This window comes from Citrus sinensis, chromosome 7, assembly GCF_022201045.2.
Source record: "Citrus sinensis cultivar Valencia sweet orange chromosome 7, DVS_A1.0, whole genome shotgun sequence".
NCBI classification, from domain to species: domain Eukaryota; kingdom Viridiplantae; phylum Streptophyta; class Magnoliopsida; order Sapindales; family Rutaceae; genus Citrus; species Citrus sinensis.
The window spans coordinates 14,781,670-14,808,340 of NC_068562.1; the positions used below are offsets into that span (position 1 = coordinate 14,781,670).

The 26,671-nt window shown below is 34.8% G+C and overlaps 4 protein-coding genes across 6 annotated transcripts in view; 1 reads left to right on the forward strand and 3 right to left on the reverse strand.

Annotated features, from left to right (window-relative positions):
* The window catches only part of LOC107174591 (probable disease resistance protein At4g27220), a 102,128-nt gene extending 93,231 nt beyond the window's left edge, over positions 1-8,897 (reverse strand). The window contains exons 1-2 of one of the 3 annotated variants that reach the window (XM_052444234.1): positions 5,634-8,897; positions 4,430-4,627 (exon numbers count right to left, since the gene is read on the reverse strand). In XM_052444234.1, coding sequence (XP_052300194.1) covers positions 5,663-8,443 — 2,781 coding nt within the window. In that variant the 5' untranslated portion in view covers positions 8,444-8,897 and the 3' untranslated portion in view covers positions 4,430-4,627; positions 5,634-5,662. Of the gene's footprint in view, positions 1-4,429; positions 4,628-5,633 lie in introns of those variants that run through there. The other 2 variants (XM_052444232.1, XM_052444233.1) reach the window with 2 other exon arrangements.
* The window catches only part of LOC102628173 (ceramide synthase LOH2-like), a 113,692-nt gene that overhangs the window by 71,527 nt on the left and 15,494 nt on the right, over positions 1-26,671 (forward strand). The gene's annotated exons all lie outside the window — the stretch shown is intronic.
* Positions 1-26,671, reverse strand: part of LOC107175307 (probable disease resistance protein At5g43730) — a 101,636-nt gene that overhangs the window by 68,754 nt on the left and 6,211 nt on the right. The window lies entirely within an intron of this gene.
* On the reverse strand, positions 21,335-22,457 carry LOC127898830 (uncharacterized). The gene is made up of 2 exons (XM_052431320.1): positions 21,868-22,457; positions 21,335-21,608 (listed from the first exon to the last, which is right to left on the reverse strand). Exons 1-2 carry the CDS (start codon positions 22,455-22,457, stop codon positions 21,335-21,337), a joined length of 864 nt encoding a protein of 287 aa, XP_052287280.1.

Sequence of the window (26,671 nt, forward strand, 5' to 3'; positions counted from 1 at the left end):
TTTTAATTTTGATTTAGATTTTTTTTAAATAATGTGTTTGCTAATAAGTACTTCTGTGATTTTTAAAGTAAAATGGTTTTAAGGCGTGCCCACGTGCTTATTAGAAAAGTACTTCTGAAATTTTTAGTGTCTCAAGTGATTCATCACTAAAAAAAAAAATCGTTTTCTTTCCTAGCAACCAGCCGCTCCAGCCTTCACCAGAGCAACAGTTGCGTTCACCGAGCAGCCATGCACGCCCAGCAACCCACGCATCTCAGCATCTCCCATAGCAGCAGCCCGTGCGCAACAATCCCACCATTTCCGCCAAGCCCATAGACGTTATGAGGATCAAAGCTCACAATTCAGGGAAGTTATTGCCTTTAATCTTTTATCCTTACGCTTTAATTTTTATGTGAGCTTTGATTATCTTACATTGGGGACAATGTAATTTCTTTTGTGTGGGGGAGAGATTTTTGCATTATTGATGTCTGGAATTATTATTTTCACTCTACTCATCTATTTTCACTCTACTCATCCTTAAATGATTTTAGAGTTAGTATGCTTCATATATTATTAATTTTCTTTTCCTTTCTCTCTCACTACTCTTTTCCCATATATCTCAAATTATTTACATTTATTTTTTTTCTATCATACTCTTTCATCACTCACATTTTATCTTTCATTTTTTTACTACATACATCTTTCTCGCTTATTATCCTTTTTACCTTTCCTTTCATATCTCAATCATACCTTCTTCTCATTATACACCACTATTGATGGTTGATTCATTTGAAGAGTGTACATGATTTGATGGCAAATTTACCAACTTTGTGAAGATTTGAGCCTATGAGCAACCACTTTGCTCTAATTATTTTTGTTATGTGAATATCAATCCTAGTTTGTTTATTCTAGAACTTGCTTTGTTATGCATGTTGAAGCCACATTACGGGATTTTATGCATTAAAATGATAAAGGCAAACCATTTACCATTTTTCTATTCTCCATTTTCCTTTTTCTCTACCCGAAGACCTTTATTTGAGGCTTAACCATTACCCATCTAATTCTCTCCGTCTACTTAACCATTTTTATTCTTTTTGAGCCTCAATTTAAGGAGATTTTTAGACTCATTGTGTAGATATATTTTGTTACTTTTTCTACCTTGTATTAAAATTTCTCAATTAGATCAACAAGCATTATGCTTGAATAAAATTGTGCAAGGTTCGTTTCTTTTGTTTGATTAAAAAAAACAAAAACAAAAACAAAAAAAAGAAAAAAGAAAAGAAAAATAAAAATCGAAAAAAAAGAGAAAAATTTTACATTCTTGGTGACTTGAGTAGAAATAAGCATTTTGATATCATAAGTTCATTCAATGAGTTCATTCTTCTCATTTTGATCTCTTTTTCTTTCATAGACTTTTCTTTTTCATTTAACCTATTTAACTCCGTTACAACCATTTTAAGACCCTTAGATTTTTGCATTTAATTCATGTTTTGTGGATTGAGATGTGATATATGAGCAAGCTTATGGTAATAGCATTCTTTGATTTGATTTGAGTGCATAAATGACACCCTAAACACTTTGAGTGCATGGAGTGAAGTTATTGAGAGGGCTATTAAATGTTGTTGCACTTGAATTTTGAATGGATCTTCTTAGTGGTTGAATGTTCTTATTCTATCTTATGAAATTCTATGCTTTAAAATACTTGTCTCTCGAATGTTGAACGACTTAATTTCTTGAGGTTTACTTGCTTAAAATTGCTTTTGCATGAGTTGAGATGAGAATTGAGTGGAGATTTGGGATTAGTCTTGAGTTATATGCTTGAGGACAAGCATCATCTTGGTGTGGGGGAATTTGTTAGAGTGCAATTTATGCACTAGTTTTGCATTGTTTACTTCCCTTAATATCAATGTTTTACACTTAATAATAATGATTTACTTGTGTTTTACTTTTGTAGGTGCAATTCTATTGATTTGTGATAAAATTGAGCTATAAGATTATGTTTAAAGATGATTGTTCTCTTGGAGAAATTTAGAGCGTCAGAAGAACTTTATTGATAAGGCGTGGGCGCGTGCTGTCAACTGCGGACCTGCAGTTTTTAGTTTAACGTGTTTTGTATTTTTAGTTATTTTTGTAATTATGAATTTAATATTTCAGATATTAGTATTTTATTTTAAATAGAACTCTAAAAGAGAAGAGAGAGAGAGTATTTAAGGGAGGAATCTATTGTGAAAAATGGAGGTTTTGGATTGGAGAAAAAGAAAGAAATCCTAGATCTAATTTTTCTCTTCTCTTTATGAAGAACTAAACTTATTTTTCTGGTTGAAGGTTAATGAAGCTTTGATTCATCACTACTGTGAGATCTTTCTTATGCTTTAATTGTTTTATTACTTTTTGGGTATTTGTTTATTCTCTGAATTAGTTTCATGATTATGTTTGCTAATTAGGTAATTGGCCACTATTTAATTATCAACTTAATCTATTGTCAATTAAAGGATTTATCGTATGAAGATTTTAATGTTTGTGACAAATAACATAGTAGTGAGTTGTGTTATGAGAGTAAACAATCTAATTTAAATGAATCATCATATGTGTTGATTAGGATTTGGGTCTCTCTGGTTTTTCAGGTTGTCAATTGATTAAATCTTATGATCGTATCTAGGGTTGTCTATTGATTAAGGAAATATCCAACGGCCGTACCTTGGTTATCGACTAGTTGAGGAGAGATTGGCTATTAGAGGGTCTCAATAGTTATAACTGGTCTATTCATAAGTAAAAATAATATATATTTGAATCAATGATCAGTAGTCGAATCAAGCTGAGTTAATTCCTTCAACCAGAGCTTTCTCCAATTTGAATTACAACTTTAATTTGCATTCTTGTTATTTTAATTTGATTTTTATTATTGTCAACAATTCCCCCATTTTACGTTTTACATTTCAAAAGAATTTAAATAATTACCGATCTCTGTGGACACGACCCTGCTCAATCACTATACACAATTTATTTAGAATAGGAATTTATTTTTATTGGCTTCGACAACCATCAGCCATGCCATCATCCCCACGCCGGGGTGGACCACCTCAGCCGAGTGGTGCGAGCAGAACACTGATAATGAGCCTTCTACAAACATGGGCCGACCAAAGACGAGTACCGGTTAGAGGAATATACCGACCAGAGACATATACCGAGCCGATACCCATCCCCCAAAGAGCGGGAACACGATCTCACAGAATCACGATAGTTGCGCTTTTCCCAGAACCGTTGAGGGAGACGCGAGATCCCACGTTTGCCCACAATGTAGCAGTTAGAGCCCCATGAGGGGCTGCCACTACCCGAAAAAGGGGGGATGAAGGGTGAATGAAAACGTGGGACATCGACTATAAAAGAGGAAGAAATCAATGAAGAAGAGGGGGGAAAATTAAGAGAATGGAAAACTCTACCAAATTGAAACCAGACCATTTTCAATACAAAATTGTGAGCTCATTATAAGCAATTTATCGAATCTTAATTGCACGGTTTTCCCGTAAACACCTTGTGCTAACTTAGGCATTGGAGGGTTTACGCCGGCAAAACCACCGGCGTCTCTAATCCTTTTTTTGTGAACGCAAGCTTAGTGGGAGAAGGAAGGATAATTCCAACTTCAGTGACTAGAGCGATCGTCGAAGTAAGAAGAAATTGACATCCTTACTGTTGATAACATAAACGTTGGTGTAAAGGTCTGGTTGGAAAAAGGACGAGCAGATTTCAGCATCAACACACACAATACCAATAAATCTAACAACAAACTCGTAAGAATGAAATTAATTTTATTTTCCTGTAAGAATAAAATTTAATTAAAAAATTCAAAGAATTGCCAATCGTTTTCTTAGAGTTTAAAAGTAATATTGACTACTGAATTTATCCACAAATTTTTAAATTATGATTTTTTTGGGTTGGTTCATAGACAAGGACATTATTGTAATTTTAAATCTCATAAATAAAAGATCTAAAATTCTATGAAAAAATATACTCTTTTTTATTAGCTTATATTTCTTAGAAAGTGCTCCCAAATTATACATATATATATTTTAAAAAAAGTATTATTTTAAAATTTTCTAATGTTTCTCCTAATTTGCTCTGTTATAATTGTCATGATGATACAAAATCAGGATAATCAAACAAACAAACATTAGTTAGCCCTAGTTATCAATAGAAGAAACGATATTAAATAAAATTGTCATTTTCAACAAAGAATAATAATAAATATATGATAAAAAAAGAATAATTATATCACTCTAACCGATATTTACGGGAAAAAAAAAAATCTCACAGGATACGTATTGCGGTGAAACCTTTGTTATTTGTGTGTGAATATTTGGCGGCAACTATTAAGGCAAAAGCTAATCCAATATTAAGACAAATAAATAATTATTTAAAGGTAACATTTACAAATTCACGAGTTTTTTTTATATTTTTTTTATCAAAGGATGTTTATTAATTACAAATGAGAAGAACTTGGAAAAACAATATATTTAAATACAAATAAACTTTAATAAGTCTCTTTGACGCAATGCATTATTTAATTATTTAATTTGTTTTCATCTACTTTGGTGCTCAAATCAATTGAGAGATTCATTCTGGAACCAACTTTTGGCCATGGCTACTCGTCCTGCAAAAATAGAACAAATTGCAGAAACATTACTGGACTGAAACTGCTACAGAGCATGATCAGAGATATGAGGATGAGCACACTTGATTATCTTCTAGCTGACGTGTAACAGTTAGTTTGCTGAGTCAGCATTATTGCTTTTTTTTTAATTAATAAAGGGCTCTAAATAGAGCTAAGGCAATACTAAACGGGAGTGTGCAACTCCAGAAACATCATTGTTTAAAATGTTAAGCAAATTTAAAGGAGTAGACTGAAAATAATGCAGACCCACAGGAAAAGCTAAACTATAGGTAGCAAGAAAGTCTGCTGCTGCATTTGCTTCCCGATAAATATGATTCATTTGAATCAACCAATCTCGTCCGATTAGCTCTTGGATGGCTGTGATTAGAGAAAGATGCTCATTGATGGTGGGGTTCGAATGAGAGACTAGCTGCAAGATGCACCTGCTGTCCACTTCCACTATCACCCTACGATAACCATGAAGCCAAGCTATGGATAACCCATGAAATAAACCCCACAACTCAGCAGATGTTACTGAGCAAAAGCCTAAGTTAGCACAATATCCGATCTCCCAAACTCCTCTGTAATCACGAATGAGTCCGCCAGCTCCTGCATGGTCTGAATGCTTCTTGGCACCATCAGTGTTCAACTTAACCCAAGGCCAAGTAGGAGCACCCCAGCGAATCCATTTTTCGACACGGCTCTTGTCAGTGGCGGTAAGGGAGTCAGCATTATTGTTAACAAACTCATTAAGCATGTATAGGCGTTATAACAAACTCTAGTCAGCTTCTTTACAATGTATAAATCCTGAGCTTAAAACATTTTTGTATAATACAATTTTAATTCTAATAAATTCCAGATTGATTCTTCTTCATATCTTTTCTTCATTTTCTCGTTGATTTTCTTACTTACCAAACACACATTTACATAATCTTCGAGAAACCATGCAGCAAAATTGACATGGAAGGAATTTAATAGAGAAAGAGATATGGGCATTGAAAGTTACCTGAGATGAGTTGCTGCATTATTTATATTCTAGAACCCTACAAACTTACAGAAAGGATTGAGGACATCTTTAGAATTGGCTTGATCCCACTCCAATGATTCCCATAATTCTTTCTTTATCTCAATAACTTTGAGCGCAGGGGGTGGAGATGGTTGCCCGTTATCAAGCAGAGAAAGCGAAAGAGAAAGCCGCTTCAATTTGGGGCAGCCGCGTACTTCAATTTCTTGGAGAGAATTACAAACCAATACCCCATTATCACTGCAGAAGCTCTTAAATTCTAGCAAGTTAGAAAAACGCAACTTCTTCAATCTAGGAAGTGTAATGATGGTATTTGTTGCTAATTCTTTCTCAGTTTCTTCATCCTCGACCGCTGCTATCTCCTCGATTGAATCGCACTCTATGACTTCGAGATCTTCCAAGTTTTGAAGGGCAGGCAATAACCGAAGCGAGAACAAATTTTTTAAATTAGGACAACGACCAAATGAAAGAACTTTAAGATCATGTGAAAACTTGCCAATGTTAACTAATCCTTGTTCCCTTGGTAAAACATCATTTAAGCTTGCAACGTCGTCGACCCAATACATATCTAAACATTGAACATCTTCTGGGAGCACAATGGGTTCTTCTCTTTCACAGATTTTGCAACCTTCTAAGAATACTGATTTATCTACTTTGAGATCAGTAATCAGAAATCTCCCCATGCCAAATGCCGACAGCAGAAGACAATAATTTTTCGATCCTCGACCATCTGTAGATTTAACATATATGTTGAAATCTTTGAGTGTAGAAAAATGGCCTTCAAAAGTGTCCAATCTATCGCTCAATCTAGCTGCCTCTTCCACTGTTTCTCGTAAAGCTTCATTCCCAAAAGATAATTTCAATTTGTAGAGATTACGTAGTCTAGGTAATATACCAGTCGGGAACTTCTTCAGCGGCGGTGAAGAGAAATAAAGATGACTAAGGTTTTCCAACATTTCCATACCTTCTGGGACTTCTTCAATCGATGTTACTTCGAGGTCCAAGTACTGGAGAGCCAACAGCTTTGCCAAAGAAGGAACTCGCTCTAAGTTTTCACACCATCGAAGCAACAACGATCTTAGATTCATCAAGTCAGAGACGGAACTTGGCAAGACTTCAATGTTGGTGCGAGAAAGATTGAGAACCTTCAAACCATGCATGTGCACAAAGAAACATTCAGGAATCCTCTGTAAATGTTCATTGCATTGTAGCAACAAAGTTGAAAGAATGTCACAATGTGGTGACATATTTGAAGGGATCTCCTCGAAGTCATTCTCCATCAGTGAAACTCTCTCGAGATTCGCTTTCCATTCTTGTTCACCTGGAAATTCCCGTAAACGTTCTCTAGCTTTCACCATGAATAAAGGACTCTCGCTTGTAATGCGCAACGCCATGTCTCTTATAAGATCATGCATCTTCACACAACTACCATCTTCAGCGCTCTCCAATAAGCAGCAATTTACAAGCCTGTTCAATATAGTATGCCCTCTATTATATTTTACTCGCACATCCTTCACTTCTTCGATAAACCCTTCTGCAATCCAGTGATCTATCAGCTCATCCTTTGGGATGGCAAAGTCTTCAGGATACAGTGCACAATACAAGAAGCACTGTTGGAGCTTTTCATCTTTCAAGCGATGGTAACTGAATTCTAATCGCCCTAACACTTTAGTATCTACGTCATTCAAACTTCTCAGCCGTCCACGCAATTCATTGAGCGCATTTTGCCATTCATAAATTTCTTCTTCACCGCTCATGGAAGCAGCTACAGTTACAATTGCCAGCGGTAAACAACCACATTCCTCAACAACGTCGTTTATGATTTCTTTATTCAAAGCTGGAACTTGCAAAATGCTGCAGCCAACTCCGTCTATAAACAAATTAAATGCCTCCTGTTTAGAAAGCAATTCAACTGCGACTTGTTTACACTTCATAGAACGACAGACCCTATGTGAACGTGTGGTTATCACCAATTTGCATCCGTTCTCTTCACTAGGCTCAGGGATTCCTACTTCCTCGAGAGGGAATGCTTCCCACATATCATCTAGTATCAACACAAACTTCTCTTTAGCTTTCAACATTCCTAGCAACCTCCCTGCACGTCTTACTTTATCTTCATTTTCTGAAAGACTTTGTTTCAATGCAGTCGCAATCTCAGTTTGCAGTTTAATAAGATCAAGTGGTTGAGACACGGTGACCCAAATCACAACATTGAACTTATTAGTTTCTTTCTGGAGTCTGTTGTTAATTTCTTTCATGATAGTTGTTTTACCAATACCGCCCATACCCCAAACTCCTATCTTTGTGACCTTATCACCCATCAAATCCTCCCAAATTCTTTCCACAACTTTCTTCGTCTTTTCGCCTGCTAATGTTGCCGTGGTCAACGTCAATCCTCTGGATGGGGGTGCATCAATCACCAAACTAGTGAAAGAACGACCCTTTTGATGATACTCGTTCACTTCTTCAATCTTCTCCTCAGCATGTTTTCCCAAACGCGCACGTGAGAAATATTTTCCTTTCTTCACATCCTCCTCAATACTATGTGCTTCCCTGTTGATCCTTTCTACGTTTTCCAACCAATCATTGACTTCATTTCTTGGTTGTTTGTTCCCCAGATCACACTCTGCCTTCAATGTTGCTTCTATATCTGCTTTCTTGCTATTTAACTCCTGTAATACTCTTTCAAGTTTTTTCATTATTTCACTGAGCTTTCGGTGGCGGTGAACATATTGGCATATCGGTGGCCCCACACACTTAAAAAATTCAAGGATTGTTCCTATAAAATCCATAGGCAGGTCCTACAAGTATATCACTATAACATTAGTGTATATGATTTCTTCTGGAGCAATTTCATTTATCAAAATTGCATCAAATTTTGGGATAAAATGTTAAACCTACCGGAATAAAGATCATAATATAATTTCTTTGAACTAATTCGTCAAGTTTTAAATTTTATTTTTGTGGCTTTAGATTAGCTTTAAATTTTCCTTCAACTACGAAACTATACTTTTTTTTTTCAAGCAAATAATGCCTCACTTTTTTTTTTCTTTTCCTTCTCTTTTGTACATAATTGTAATTTTCCTTCCATACGGTTTATGTACGAACCCTATGTCTATTTTTTTTTTTTTTTCAATCATGAACTATAACCGTTAAACTCATGTTTTCTAATTTTTAAGTGATCAAGTTTTCTACTCTAAGCAAGTGAATTGTTGAATTAAAGAAAAATACTGCAGTGCCCTTAATTATAAATTACATTATGGAAATTCTGGTGCTTAAAATTTTTATTAAAACATGGTTATTCAACATACTTTTTATGGTGCAAAGAATCCCGTAGTGTAGTTTAAAAAGATAAAGTTATTTGTACTTTTAGTAATTTTATATCTATTCAGGACTGATGAAATAAGATTTGGGATTCAATATTATCACTCAAATTTTAATTTATTCCTTTATTATTTTTCAAATTTGGCAGTAGCCCCTATGACGCTGGGTATGATATGAGCTAAACAACTCAAGCATTTAACTCAAGAACCGGATTTGACAAATTTCCATGGTATTTTTGCCAACTCTTGATTCTTTGGGAAAACCGCAGATTTAAAGACATTTGTTAAAACTAATGGTCGAATTCTATTTTGTTTTTTTCATCTTAATCTAGGATACTCATTTTTTGCTTCTTCTTCTTCTTCTTTTTTTACAATTTTTCTTCTTTTAATTTTAGTATTTTATTTTCATCTTACTCTTTCAAGATTTTTCATTATTTTCAGTCAATTTTCAGTAGTTTTATTTATTCTTGCTACAGTACGGTTTGTCATAAATTAGAATTCTAACCAAATAAATCAGTCCAAAAATCTAAACTTTTCTTCCTTTAACTTTTAGTCTTTTATTTTATTAGTCCGTCAGTTTGTTTTTATTTTTTTATTTTTGTCAACTCTAAGTGGTTTTCATTTTTTTTAATTTCGGTTCAAATTTGTTATTAATTAAAAGGAACAAATCGGTTCTTAAATAGCTAAACCGACACAAACCCATTACTGCATAATAATAATAATAATAATAATAATCAAAATCCGACCATTAGATGGCATAAATCAATAAATGAAAATTTGCATCTCAATTTAAGATGCCAGAAGAACTATTAGACTTTAGTGATGAAACAATATTGCAATATGATTTAAATGAAAAGATAAGTTACCTGAATCAACTGGTTGTTGTTCGTAGCTTCCTCAAATGTTTGTTAATTAGGAAGGAAGAAACCAACCTATGACAAGCTTGAAGGTAAAACAATATCACTTTTTGAATGATAATATCCTTTTCACTTTGTGGAAAAAAAAATAAATGATTGAGAATCACAATGAAACATTCGCTATATCATGAAAGCAGATAATGTAGTAAATAATAGATGAAGCAATTAATCAAATGATGTAACAACATGGTAATGAATCAATAAAAGAAGAGAATCTATTTTGAGGTAATTAAGCAACAATATTTGATTACGTTAAATTAATTCTTTACTGTGGTTGAAAAATATAGATTCCTCTTCTTATAAAAGGTCTTCATCTTCGTAAAAAAGCCTAAATAACTAGATAATTACATTTAAGTTTGATAGCACTATCTTAATTTGTGCCACTGCATTTGGAATTGTAGAAAATCAGTGTTTTGGTGGGCTTGTGTTACATTTCATCACCGATCCCCCACTACCACAAACATCATTTTAGATATTTAAATAATTTTTAATGTTTATTTAATTAAATTGGTTTCATTAAGTTCAGTGATGAGACTTGATATTTTTTCTATATACAATCCCAAGTAATTCAATCACACTAAGGGCAAAGAGTTCATAGAAAGAATCATTTCTGGTCAGGACAAAAAGAAGTTCGTATAATGAAAAATAAATTCTAAATCATTTATAACATTAACAAACACAAAATGAATCAAAACGAAGAAGTGTTATCATGGAAAAAATGATTTAAAAATATGATTGTCGATATGAAATCAGTTAAAAATATAGTAGTTAATTTAAAATGATTGTATAAATTTTGAGTTATTAACCTCAAGCAATCCAATAAAAGAATAGAGTTGTTTGGTAACAAAAATTGTTACCTTTGTAGTAAAAAGTTTTAACCATTTATTATCTAGATTAATAAATAAAATTTATTATCTCAATTTAAGATGTTTGAAGAACTAATGGTATCACAGATAAAATAATTCAATAGTGCAATATAACCTAAAACAAAGATATTTGATTACCTAAACAAAATGGTATTTGTAGCCTCAAATGTTTGTTAAAGGAGAGAAACCACTAAAAGTCCTGGATCATCCACTAATATTAGTTTCATGACGTGTTTCATTCTTTTTATTAATATTTTTTTTTGTGCATTGTCTTATTTCTTTTAAGGGGCAAAGAACATACTTACTATTTTTAATCGGCTTAAATAAACATCAAAGGCTATATAGCAACTAGAATGCTTAAGAATATCCTTATTCTCATTTGCAAAACAAACGTAAATAATAATGAACAATTCAAAATATAAATTTAAGTTGTTGATTCAAAATTATTATATAAATTTTGAGTCATTAGTCTCATGTAATTTAATAATCGATATAATTGGCTGGTAACAATAAATACTACATTTTAACTAAAAATTTCAATTGTTGGATTGCATAAATTAATGAATGAAAATTTGTATCTCATTTTAAATGTTTGATGAACTAATTGCATTACAGATAAAATAAATATAATCTAAAAGAAAGGATAACTTACCTGAACAAATTAGTTGTTGTAGCCTCAAATATGTTAAGAGGGAGAAACTAATGAGCCTGAAGGAGAAATAAGATTACTTTTTACTGAATGATAATGATCTTTGTACTTATTGGAAAATAAAAAAATGTGAAGGATCATAATGAAAGCCAACAAATAAAGTAAAGATTAATGTAGCCAATAACAAATAAAGTAAAGTATCAAATGACAATTAATCAATAAAAGCAAAGAATCTATTTTTCAAATAATCAAGCAAAAATACGTGACTACATCAAATTAATTCTTTATAAAGAAAATGGTTTAAAAATATGAATGTCGGATATTATCTGAACTAATTATAAAAGAAACCGGCAGTCAATATCATCTACGAGAGAAGATATCTAATTACTCATGTAATGAAAAAAAAAAAGCAAAGTAAGAATTAATCGTGACTGATAACAAATAGAAGAATTAATGTAGCCAAAACCAACAATAAATATTTGATAAAGCAAGGAATCAAATGGGTGTGCAACATCTCAAGCCTGAGAATGTAGCTGGCTTGAAGTATTAACCAAGCAAGGATATACCAATCACGTAAATTGATTATGTATTGAAGCAGAAAAGTATAGATTCTTCTACTTTTTTTAGTTTTTTTATTTTTGGTTTTCACAGGGTATAGATTCTTCTATTTATTATCATGTCTTCATCTCTATTACAAGCCCTAATTAATTAAAGTACATATTTTTTAAAAACTTTTCTATATAATTTTTAAGAAAAAAATCATCCACACTCTCAAGATTGGTTTAAATGATCACATAAATTCTTAGGTTTCATAAATGGTCATTAAGACTTTTTTTGACATTTATAACCTTGAATTGTAGTTTAAACTTTTATGATAAGTACAATAGAATACTAAGATAAAAATATTAAATAAATAGCATATATATATATATGTCATGCAAACTATTTTTAATATTAAGATATTATTAGTTTGCCAAATAGATTTTACTAAAACCTAAATCCAGTAATCCAAAAAATAATTTTAAACTTACGCTGATATAGACATAACATAAAAAAATGTAATATAAAAAATATTATAAATAAAATACTTAATACGAATTTTGTAAGTTTTTTTGAATGTTAAATATAATTATTTTCTATTATTAATCTATGAAAAAATTCATTAATATTAAAAAATTAATTGTTAATAATAATAATAATAATAACAGTTTTGTTAATTTATAAAATATATAATAATTGAAATATTAAATATTATATTTGCATTTGTTATAGAATTTTACTCAAAGTCAATCAAATTTAATGTTGTTATAATTTTATTTAGTATTGAACAATTATTTATATATGATCATTTAATCAAAACTTAACGGTGTGAGTGGGTTTTTCTTTCCCTCTAATTTCTAATGTCCTAACGATACGTTATACTCTTCTTAGCTTAGATATCAATATTCAGAAATAAATTGGACACAACCGTTACCTTTTATGGCAAAAAGTGTAACAGAAATTCTTTTTTTTGGACAAAGACCTCCCTTGAGGTTTGGACTAATAACAAACTAGTTATTTGTGTGCTATATACTGCTAGAAGAACCCAATATTACGTGAATACCCCTATCAGATAAAGTTACCAAAATGACCTCAACTGGAAAGTTTCTAAATAATTGTGGCGCGGTCGATGCAGTGACACCTCACCACAACTATGGACTGTGAGTCTGTGATGCCAAATGTGTCCTTCTATTTTATTGAGCACTTTCTTAAGTAAAAAAACCAAAAAGCCAAAAAAGTGTTCACCAGATCCACCGCCGACAATAGATTGGCCTTGGTTGGTAACGTTGTTATGTTGGATATTTTATTTAAGATATGATTGTTGGATATTTTATGAGTTAAAAGAAATTAGTAGAAAGGAGAGTGGTTAATTTGAAACAGTTGTATAAACTTTGAGTCATTGACCTCATGCAATCTAATAAAAGATAGAGTTGTTTGGTAGTAAATTAGTTATTAGGCGGCCTAATTCGAAGAATGAAAAATGTTTATCTCAATTTAAGATTTTAAAAGAACTAATAGCATTACAAATAAAATAATTCAGTAGTGCAATATAATCTAAATGAAAGATAAGTTAATTATCTGGACAAATTAGTTATTGTAGCCTCCTCAAATATTTGTTAAAGGGGATAAACAACTAATCCTGAAGGCAAAACAAGAATATTACATTTTGCTTAATGATAATAATCTTGGTGATTTTCTGAAAAGAAAGAAAATGATCAAGAATCGTAACGAAATGTTAGCTTATGGAAGTACGGAGTAATTTAGGCAATAATAAATAAAGCAATTGTTAGCTTATGGAGAGAATCTGTTTTCAAATAATTAAGCAAAAATATGTGACTACATTAGATTAATTCATTATGAAGAAAAAATGTTTTCATAACAAAATGACATAACATGTCGGATATTATCCGAGAATATAAAAGAAACTAGTAGTACAATGACATCTTCTATTTATATTTTTAATTACCTCAACAAATGGGTTGTTGCAGCTTGTTTCTTCCGAAGTTTTTTAAGGTAGACAAAACCAAGAAGCATTCGAGGCAAAACAAATAATGGAGGTTCTTTAATTTGCAGGATGAAAATAGTCTTTATGAATAATAGAAACAACACCAAAGTAAGAACTGATCATGATTGAAACGCCTGCTTCTATATATATATAACTTAAACAACAGATTTAATGTAGCCAAAAACCGACAATATTTGATGAAGCAAGGAATCAAATGGGTGTGCAACGTAGCAAGCAAGATAATGAATCAAGGAATAAAGGGAAGAATATAGCTAGTTTGAAGTATTAAATCAAGGAGCAACGGAATATGGCTAGTTTGAAATATTAATTAAGCAAAGAATATATGAATTATATGTAAAAAAAAAAGAATAAATAACAAATTTTAAGTTACTTATTGAGGTAGGAATATAGATTCTTCTGCTCTTCATGATATTATCTGTATACAAAATAATTTCTTCATCAGGGTATTGATACCTTCTCGCCTTGAAAATTAAATTGGGCATAAATGTAAAAATTTAGAAAATTTTATTTCGTGGGAGAGTAACATTGACCTTCTCTGAGGTTTTAATTTGTAGAAAATTTTAATATTAACTAACCAACGAACTGTATATTGTGTCCGACTGTTTGGTACATGCAATGTGCTATTGAAAACAGTAATTATGTAATATGTTGGTTCTAAATGTACTCAGATGGACACGCCTTAGTGATAAAATTATGAAAATATCCTCAATGTCACCCCGGCTCACCCAGGAATTTTTTTTGTCATTACATCAGCTATGGATTGAAATGTCAAAAGTGTCCTTTTATTATTGAGTAGTACATTTTCAAAGAAAAATAAAAATTAACCTACCGTTAATAAGTTGCATGACACATCAGTTTATAAACAAATATTTTATATCTTGACATTATTTATAAGACAAAATTAGTAGTCTCCCTATGTGGAAATACCAAAATTAAGAATATTTTTATTTTTTTCCTTTAAAAGAAAAAGTAAAGCATAATTAATAAATAGTGCTCATTTCAAGTGGTGAATATATATTGATGTTAATTCAGTTGATGTATGAATTATGCATATCAACTTTACAAGTGTATGTATGAGTACTCATTCACTAATTTTTTGTTATTATTTTATTTTTAGAATTAATTTGGTAAGTTAATATTTTTTTTCTTTTTCATTACTATCCCTAAAAATGTTGCAAGGACAATAAAGTAAAAGCAAAAAAAAGTTTGGATTGGAGTATACATAATTAAACCAAAGATGTTTTAAAGTATTCTTCAAAATATAAAAACTAAAGGGACATTTTAAAATATAAGAATTAAACAAAAATTTACTTCTATTAAAATTTTTATATTACTGTATTAACTGTGTGATGTGGTTGCTATTTCATCGCCAACATCGTTCAAGGTTGGAGAATAATACAGATCATCAGTGTTGTGATCATCAACAAAGTTGAAGATCTACATCAAGTAGAGGATCTATTCAAAAAACTTCAAAAGAACTGAAACGACCCGCTCCGCACCCCCAGGGCGAGTCTATCTAAACTCGTAAAATCGAATCGATAATATTTATGATATCTAAGAATTCTATTAACATTTCGGCAGAATCTCCCTTATAAATAAAACATTCCCAAACCTACAATTTACAAAGCAATACTCCCAAAAATAATTCAATATCCATCCATCCTTCATAACCAACTTCTTAAGTCAACATATCAAACATCACCCAAATCAATGGTTATCCTTAATTACAAAATATAACAAATAAATACAATTCGCAATAACCCAAAAATCAAAATTATTAAATCTATGACTCCTAGCACCATCACGTGGCCACAATTTCAAAACTAACATTCGTTGCTGGGTCGACTGATGTACCTACAAATCTCCTAGGGGGGAAAATATAATAAAAACGGGATGAGTATAAAACTCAATGAGTTCAGTGAGTGGATAGTAGTTTTTTAAAAAAATAACTTTATTTAAAATGATTTAATCTTTCTCAAATCAATTTCTCAAATCAATTTCATCAAAATCTCACAAGAACTTATATCAACTTATTTAATTCAAATCAGTCACTGAAATACTATATTACATAAATCTGCATAAAATCGATGGAAACATAATACTTATCATATCAAATACTGAATACCAAAAACTATCATCAAACAAGTACCCAAGGGAATAATCTCATCATATCCGGACCTCGACGGACGGGCAATCAGGGAACCATCATGCCCTGGAGCTACAACGGATAGATGGGAAAAATCTCATCTCATATCTCATGTATCTCAACATATGTATCTCTGTAATCATCATACTGCATGCATAAGCCCCCAAAAGGCAAAAGCGCCCAAACACACGGCCCAAAGCCTTTATGTGTGTTCAGACGGGCCCCAAAGGCCTCTATCTCATCTCATATGTATCTCTGTATTCATCTCATATTATATGTATCTCTATATCTGGAGGGAAGGGTACTGTCCAATGATTTTCCAAACAACATTTATACTCATATACATAAACATATAATCACATCTGAAATCTCATTTTCTTTCTATGCAACATATCTCAAATATGCTCAATTCTAATATCATGCATAAAATCATTAATCAAACTCATTTTTAATAACAATAAATATCGACACGTAGATAAAAATCAATTTCTAGAAAATCATTAAATCGAAGCATTAAACACTTATTTATCAAAACATACTGCACTGTATCATAAAATCAACATATACTATGAAAATAGATTTTGTATATTCCACTCACAGTGTCGATGTTCAGACTCGGTATCAACAACGTCCGCGGGTTGATTCTCGCTCGCGGATCCTCCTAATCAAGGAAACGACATAATCATTCTCCGTAAATTTGAAGCGCAACTAATCTTATATAATAATTCTCGAAACGAATATCTATCAACAATAACTATTCCCGCATGCACAAAATTACCAAAATACCCCTAGATGCCAAAATTACCAAAATGCCCCCAACATCATTATTTTACCAAATTATCCTCAGAATCTTCAATTACCAAATTGTCCTCAATTCAGATCACATAAATAACCACAATGTCAGAAATTACGAAATTAACCTCGGAACGTAAATTTACCAAAATGTCCTTAATGACTTAAATTACCGAATTACCCTCGAAATCTCAAATTACCTCACTGCCTTAACTTAAAATTACCAAATTATCCACTGATTATTACAAATTCACCCTAAAGTTTTATGAATTTACCGAATTGCCCCAGCCGGTCAACGGTGACCGGACTTCAGTCAACGACGACGGGAAGCTTAGGTCTGATAGTTCAGACCTCGGTGAGTCCAATGGTGCCGGCGGTGACCTCCCACGCGCGGCAACGGCGGCAAATCAGCTTCCAAATCCGCAAGCTTTCCAAGTGGCTGATCGTCAACAATCCGACTGTTTCAGGTGACGAGGTTGGTCGGAAAATAATGTTGGTGACGTGAGGAGTAGAACCCAACTGGAAGTGTGCCTAAACTCCGGCGAAATTGACGGTGGCGAAAACGGGTCTTGGCCGCGAGTTTCTGAACTCAATCGCCGGCGTTCTGGTCGGTTTCCGGTGACGAGGACTGTTGGGTTATGACGGTCGGCTTCCAAGCTTCAGATCGATACCAAGCTCGGCCGGTGAGGTGGCCGGAATCGCGAGATATGGCCGGGTCAAGGTCGCGGGTTCCGGGTCGGATCCGGGTCAAACTCGGGTCATCTCTCTCTCTCTCGTGTCCCTCTCTCTCCTTCCTTTTAAAAAACAATTCCCCCCCCCCCTTTCTATATACAGAACCCGAATTCTTCTTCCTTTTTTTTTAAAACTTAAGCTTAATACAAATTAAGCTTATACCGGTGCCGAGACGAAAATAAAATCCGACTACTTGAGCTTTTAATCGCGCTAAATTTATCTCGATTTAATGTCGTGACAAATAAAATTAATATCGAAGAGGAAAAATTAAATCACACACTAAAATCAAAGTGCATATGTTACAATCCTCCCTCCTTATAAAAATTTCGTCCTCAAAATTTACACATTTGATGAGAACAGGTGAGGGTATTGGGCTCGTATTAAGTCTTCGCGTTCCCAAGTAGCTTTTTCCCTTGTGTGATTCCTCCACAACACTTTTACTAATGGAATGGTTTTTGAACGCAAAACTTAGTGCTTCTGTTCTAGTATTTCCACGGGCTCTTCTTCATAAGTCAAGTCTTCTTTCAGCTCAATTGGTTGTCTCGATAACACATGACTAGGATCATACACGTACTTCCGGAGCATCGAGACATGAAATATATCATGGATTCTGGATAACTCAGGTGGTAGAGCTAATCGGTATGCCAACGGACCAATACGCTCCACGATCTCATATGGTCCAATGTAACGTAGACTTAGCTTCCCGCGCTTCCCAAATCGAAGTACCCCTTTCCAAGGAGATATCCGTATGAAAACCTTATCACCCACTTTAAATTCAAGTTCCCGCCTACGCTTATCTGTATAGCTCTTTTGTCAGTTTTGGGCTGCTTTTAATCTTTCCCGAATAAGTTGTATCTTCTCATTAGTATTCTGAACCAATTCGGGACCAAGAAGCTTCCGCTCTCCAACCTCGTCCCAACATACGGGAGTTCTACATTTCCTGCCATACAAGGCCTCATAAGGTGCCATCTCGATGCTAGCTTGATAACTGTTATTACAAGCAAATTCCATTAAGGGTAAATAAATGTCCCAACCACCCTTAAACTCCAAAATACAAGCTCGTAACATATCCTCCAGGGTTTGAATAGTATGCTCTGACTGACCATCAGTCTGTGGATGAAAAGCTGTACTAAAATTCAACTTGGTGCCTAAAGCCTTTTGCAAACTTATCCAGAACTTAGAAGTAAATCGGGAATCTCTATCTGAAACAATAGACACAGGTGCTCTGTAAAGTCGAACTATCTCGGCTACAAAAATATTCCCTAACTTGTCCATCGAATAAGTGGTCTTGAATGGTAAAAAGTGAGCAGATTTTGTAAGTCGATCAACAACTACCCAAACACTATCATGACCACTCTGCGTACGTGAAAGTCCCGCTACAAAATCCATGGTGATGTGCTCCCATTTCCACTCAGGGATAGGAAGCGGCTGAGAAAACCCTGCAGGTCTTTGATGTTCAGCCTTAATCTGCTGACAAACTAAACACCAAGATACAAATTCAGCCATCTCACTCTTCATACCTTGCCACCAGTAATGATCTCTCAAGGTACGATACATCTTCGTACTACCCGGATGCATAGCATAAGTTGAACAATGAGCTTCTTCCATGATCTCCTTTTTCAACTCTTTAATATCGGGTACGCAAAGTCGATATCCCATAACTAAAACTCCATCATCTTTCACCGCAAAATCAGTTCGTAAGCCTTTTTGCACATCCTCTTTCAACTTCAGTAACTGCAAATCCTGATCTTGCATTTGATGAACTTTGTCAATCAAAGTCGGCCTCACTTGAAAATTAGCTATCAAAGCCCTGCAATTTTCAACTTCCAATTCAACTCCCAAAGATCTCAGCTCGATCAATAAAGGCATATATGTCCCTCGCAAGTGAGCTATAGAGCTGGAAGACTTCCTATTTAGCGCATCAGCTACCACATTTGCTTTGCCCGGATGAAAATCAATAGTGCAATCGTAGTCTTTAATCAGCTCAATCCATCTCCTCTGTCTCAAATTTAACTCTTTTTGAGTAAACAAATACTTCAAGCTCTTGTGATCAGTGAAAATCTAGCATGTTGCTCCGTATAAATAATGTCTCCATATCTTGAGTGCAAATACCACTGCTGCTAAATCTAAATAATAGGTTGGGTAGTTTTGTCATGCTTTTTAAGTTGCCTAGAAACATAAGCTACTACTTTCCCATGTAGCACACAACCCAATCCTTGACTGGATGCATCACTGTATACTACAAACCCTTCATTACCCGATGGAAGTGTAAGAACTGGTGCTGAAGTAAGTCGTGCCTTGAGTTCTTGAAAGCTCTTTTCACAGTCATCATCCCACTGGAACTTAGCATTTTTTTCTAGTTAACCGTGTCAGAGGAGTAGTAATCTTGGAGAATCCTTCCATAAATCTACGATAATAGCCAGCTAATCCAAGGAAACTTCGAACCTCGGTCACATTTGTAGGCCGTTCCTAATTTACAACCGCTTCGATCTTTTGAGGATCAACATAAATTCCTTCAGCTGATATCACATGGCCTAGAAATACTACTTTATCCAACCAGAACTCACACTTGCTGAACTTGGCGTACTCCGAGAATACACTAAAATGTCGTTAATGAACACAATCACAAATCGATCCAGATAAGGGCGGAATACCCTATTCATAAGATTCATAAAAGCTGCTGGGGCATTAGTCAACCCAAATGGCATCACCAAAAATTCATAATGTTCATAACGAGTTCTGAATGCTGTTTTAGGAATATGGGCCTCTTCAATTTTAAGTTGATGATATCCCGAGCGCAAATCGATCTTAGAAAACACATTCGCTCCCTGAAGTTGATCAAACAAGTCATCAATACGAGGAAGTGGATATTTATTACGCGCTGTAACTTTATTCAACTGCCTATAGTCAATGCAAAGTCTAAGAGTACCATCATTTTTCTTAACAAACAAAACCGGAGCTCCCCACGGAGACACACTAGGTCTAATAAACTCTTTATCCACTAATTCTTGCAGTTGAATCTTAAGTTCCTTTAGTTCAGCTGAAGCCATCCTATACGGTGCTATAGATATAGGAGCCGTCTCAGGGACTAAATCAATAGAAAACTCAATCTCTTTGTGAGGTGGCATCCCTGGAAGTTTATATGAAAATACATTTGGAAACTCCTGGGCTACTGGAATATCCTCCAATCTCAACTCCCGAACTTCAGTATCTATTACGTGTGCCAGATAAGCAGAGCAACCTTTTCTCAGTAAACGTCTTGCATCAATGGCCGATATGACACATGAGGGTAAAACTCTACGCTCACCGTAAAATTTCACCTCAATTTCTCCTGGCTTATTGAACACAACTTCTTTTTTGAAACAATCCACAGTAGCATGGTGAGATGCAAGCCAATCCATGCCCAAAATGGCATCGAAATCTCGAATGTCTAGAATAATTAAATTCGCCCTAAATTCATGCTTACCCAATTAAATCATGCAATCTCGATACACCCTCTCGGCAAGCAGTGACCCTCTGGTAGGTGTACTAACAACTAAACCATAATCCAACAATTCAGGCTCTTTCTCTCTATGCATAACAAATGTACGAGAAATAAAAGAATGTGTGGATCCAGGATCAATAAGAATATGAGCATCATGGCCAAAGATAGATAATGTACCCATAATAACTTCTAGTGTAGCATGAGCCTCCTACTGTGTCAAGGCAAAAACTCGAGCCTGAGTACAAGGTCGACCAGGTTGACCTCTCTGACTTGGAATAGTGGCCTGACTCTTAGATATAGAACCCCCTGTTTGCATATCCCTTTGACCCTGAACTGGTCCAGCATGAGATTGATACTGCGGGGCTGTCCCTCGAGCAAAACTATCACCCTGAGATAAAGTAGGGCAGAATCCCCTTATGTGTCCAGGCTGACCATACAAATAACAAACTCTGTCTCCAACACGACATTGGCCCTGATGATTGCTGCCACATGAAGGGCAAGAAGTCTACTGGAAACTCCTAGAACGATCATCACGATATCCCCCACCACTGCGGTCATACTATCCCTGATTCCTGGTATTACTCCCCACTGATGGTTGTGCCGAACTGTAACCGGCGGCCTGTCTCTGATCTCCCCTGCTACTTATACTCTGATTCTTTTGCACACCAACAGAGTAATTTGTATGTGAGCCTCTCTTCGGCGGTCTGCTGCTCGAGCCACCCTCTGTCCAACTCTGGCTACGTTTTTTGTTTCAGAGCCTGAACTCTACGTCCCTCAGAGATATTGTGTTCTACTCTCTTAGCTGTCTCAACTACCTCAGCAAACTCAGTGTACCGTGATGCTGTCACAGTTGTACGAATTTCAAATCGGAGACCCTCCTCAAAACGCTTGCATCTCTCTCTCTCATCACCAACTGCTGAAATGGCAAATCTAGAAAGATCCAAAAATTTCTTCTCATACTCTTCTACTGACATAGATCCTTGAACCAACCGAAGGAATTCACTCCGCTTAATATCCTGATACACAGCTGGAAAATAATGATCGTAGAATTCCTTACGAAAAATAGCCCATGTAAGCGCAGCATGCCCTTGGTATCTACGCTCTACTGTTTGCCACCAATGATAAGCCCTATCTTCGAGTAGAAAAGTGGCAAATGAAAGTCTATCCTCCTCTAAGCATCTCATCATATCAAAAATACGTTCTAATTTAATAAGCCACGACTCTGCCTCAGGTGGATCTTCAGAACCATTAAAACTCTTGGCCCCTAAACTTCGTACACGCACGATAGTATTTGCATGACCGACATGCGGATGAGTCTGATTCTGTACCATTGTAGTCACAATCTGAGCTAATCTATCAATTGACTGCTCAATGTTCGGAGCATTTCCTGGTGCTTGTTACACAACCTCGTGCGTAGAAGACTCAACTATTCCCTCGTTTACGGGATCATTTTCCCCCGCAGGTACATCTCCTGGAGTAAACCCAGCTACTAGCCTAGTACGGCCACTACCATGGCCACGTCCGCGGCCACGTCTACTGCTACGACGAATCATGATGGTGCCTACAAAATATTAAGTCTGACTTTAATAACAATAAAACTTATTCTATTTACGACAGTAAAGTCTACAGAATCTATAACAATGCTCTGATACCAACTGAAACGACCCGCCCCGCACCCCCAGGGCGAGTCTATCTAAACTCGTAAAATCGAATCGATAATATTTATGATATCTAAGAATTCTATTAACATTTCGGTAGAATCTCCCTTATAAATAAAATATTCCTAAACCTGCAATTTACAAAGCAATACTCCCAAAAATAATTCAATATCCATCCATCCTTCATAACCAACTTCTCAAGTCAACATATCAAACATCATCCAAATCAATGGTTATCCTTAATTACAAAATATAACAAATAAATACAATTCGCAATAACCCAAAAATCAAAATTATTAAATCTACGACTCCTAGCACCATCACGTGGCCACAATTTCAAAACTAACATTCGTTGCTAGGTCGACTGATATACCTGCAAATCTCCTGGGGGGAAAATATAATAAAAACGGGATGAGTATAAAACTCAGTGAGCTCAGTGAGTGGATAGTAGTTTTTTAAAAAATAACTTTATTTAAAATGATTTAATCTTTCTCAAATCAATTTCTCAAATCAATTTCATCAAAATCTCACAAGAACTTATATCAACTTATTTAATTCAAATCAGTCACTGAAATACTATATTACATAAATCTGCATAAAATCGATGGAAACATAATACTTATCATATCAAATACTGAATACCAAAAACTATCATCAAACAAGTACCCAGGGGAATAATCTCATCATATCCGGACCTCGACGGACGGGCAATCACGGAACCACTGTAACATATGCACTCCGATTTTTCTTAATAAAGTGAGTGATTTAATTTTTCCTCTTCGCTTATAATTTTTAAATTCGTCACGACAATTTATCGAGATAAATTGAGCCGACGAGTTCTCCCGTTTCTGACTACCTCACCGGCCGTGCTTGGTACCGATCTGAAGTTTGGAAGCCGACCGTCGTATCCCCGCTGTCCTCGTCGCCGGAAACCGACCAGAACGCCGGCGATTGAGCTCGGAAACTCGTAGCTTAAACCCATTTTCGCCGCCGTTGATCCCGCCGGATTTTTGACGCACCACCACTTGGAACTGGTTCCTCACGTCTCCAGCATCATTTCCCGACCAACCACGACCACCAAGGACGCCGGAAAATCACCAAACGATCACCGGAAAGTTTCAGATTTTTGGAGCTTCGATCCGCCGTCGTCGCCGCGCGTGGGAGGACACCGCCGGCACCACTAGACTCACCAAGGCCGGAACTATCAGACCTAAGCTCCCCGTCGTCGTTGACTGAAGTCCGGTCACCGTTGACCGACAGGGGCAATTCGGTAAATTCATAAAACTTTGGGGTGAATTTGTAATTTTATGTAATCAGTGGACATTTTGGTAATTTACGCTCCGGGGGTAATTTCGTAATTTTCTGACATTGTGATTATTTATGTGATCTGAATTGAGGACAATATGGTAATTGAAGATTCTAAGGACAATTTGGTAGAATAATGAAGTTTGAGGATAAGTTGGTAAAATATTGATGTTGGGGGTATTTTGGTAATTTTGGCATGTAGGGGCATTTTGGTAATTTTGTACATGCGGGAATAGTTCATCGTTGATAGATATTCGTTTCGAGATTTATTATATTAAATTGGTTGTATTTCAAATTTACGGAGAATGATTATGGCGTTTCCTTGTTTAGGAGGATCCGCGAACGAGAATCAACCCGCGGACGTTGTTGATACCGAGTCTAGACATCATCACTGTGAGTGGAATATACGAAACCTATGTTCATAGTATATGCTGATTTCATGATACAGTGCAGTATGTTTTGATAAATAAGTATTTGATGCTCGATTTAATGATTTTCTAGAAAATTGATTTTTATCTATGTGATGGTATTTATTGTTATTGAGCATGAGTTTGATTAATGATTTTACTATCGTTTTTGAGTAAAGGCATGATGTTAGAATAGAGCAGATTCGAGATATGTTGAATAGAAAGAAAATGAGATTTCAGATGAGATTATGTATATGAGTATGAATGTTATTTTTGAAATCATTAGACAGTACCCTTCCCTCCAGATACAGAGATACAGAGAATATGAGATAAATACAGAGATACAGATAAGATGAAATACAGGCTTTTGGGGCCCGTCTGAACACACATAGAGGCTTTGGGCCGTGTGTTTGGGCGCTTTTGCCTTTTGGGGGCTTCTGCATGCAGTACAGAGATATGAGATATGAGATTGAGATTTTCCCCATCTATCCGTTGTAGCTCCGGGGCATGATGGTTCCCTGATTGCCCGTCCGTCGAGGTTCGGATATGATCAGAGTATTCCCCTGAGTACTTGTTTGATGATAGTTTTCAGTATTCAGTATTTTATATGATAAGTATTATGATTCCATCGATTTTATGCAAATTTTGATGTGATATAGTATTTCAATTTAAATAAGTTTGTTTAAGTTCTTATGATACTTTGAGAAATTGATTTGAGAAAGATTAAATCATTTTAAATAAATGTATGTATTTTTCAAAATTACTATCCACTCACTGAGTTCACTGAGTGTTATACTCATCCATCTTTTATTATATTTTTCCCCCCCACAGGAGATTTACAGGTACATCAGTCAACCCAGTAACAAACGTTAGTTTGATATTGTGGCCACGTGATGGTGCTAGGAGTCGTGGATTTAATTATTATAATATTTGGGATTTTTGCGAGTTGTGTTTATTTATTATTTTATGTAATTAAGATGTATTCTAATATTAGGATGATTTGGATGATATTTGATACGTTGATTTGAGAAGTTGGTTATGGAGGATGGTTGGATATTAAATTATTTTGGGAGTGTTGTTTTGTAATTTGCAGGATTTGGGTATGTTTTATTTTTAAGGGAGATGCTGCCGAAATTTTTATAGAATTCTCAGATTTTATAAATAGTATCGCTTCGATTTTACGAGTTTAGATAGACTCACCCTGGGGAGTGCGGGGCCGGTCGTTTCAACCATCATGCCCCGGAGCTACAACGGATAGATGGGAAAAATCTCATCTCATATCTCATGTATCTCAACATCTGTATCTCTGTAATCATCATACTGCATGCATAAGCCCCCAAAAAGGCAAAAGCGCCCAAACACACGGCCCAAAGCCTCTATGTGTGTTCAGACGAGCCCCAAAGGCCTCTATCTCATCTCATCTGTATCTCTATATTCATCTCATATTATCTGTATCTCTGTATCTGGAGGGAAGGGTACTGTCCAATGATTTTCCAAACAACATTTATACTCATATACATAAACATATAATCACATCTGAAATCTCATTTTCTTTCTATGCAACATATCTCAAATCTGCTCAATTCTAATATCATGCATAAAATCATTAATCAAACTCATTTTTAATAACAATAAATATCAACACGTAGATAAAAATCAATTTCTAGAAAATCATTAAATCAAAGCATTAAACACTTATTTATCAAAAAATATTGCATTGTATCATAAAATCAACATATACTATGAAAATAGATTTTGTATATTCCACGCACAGTGTCGATGTCCAGACTCGGTATCAACAACGTCCGCGGGTTGATTCTCGCTCGCGGATCCTCCTAATCAAGGAAACGACATAATCATTCTCCGTAAATTTGAAGCGCAACTAATCTTACATAATAATTCTCGAAACAAATATCTCTCAACAATAACTATTCCCGCATGTAAAAAATTACCAAAATACCCCTAGATGCCAAAATTACCAAAATGCCCCCAACATCATTATTTTACCAAATTAATTGTCCTCAATTCAGATCACATAAATAACCACAATTTCAGAAATTACGAAATTACCCTCGGAACGTAAATTTACCAAAATGTCCTTAACGACTTAAATTACCGAATTACCCTCGAAATCTCAAATTACCTCACTGCCCTAACTTAAAATTACCAAATTAT

Excerpts from the sequence above, each read along its gene's own strand:
- LOC127898830 (XM_052431320.1), bottom strand. The coding sequence starts at position 22,457 with ATGGTACAGAATCAGACTCATCCGCATGTCGGTCATGCAAATACTATC. Across the intron at positions 21,609-21,867 it reads CAGGCTCTGAAACAAAAAAC|CAATCATCAGGGCCAATGTC; the intron begins GTAGCCAGAGTT and ends TTCATGTGGCAG.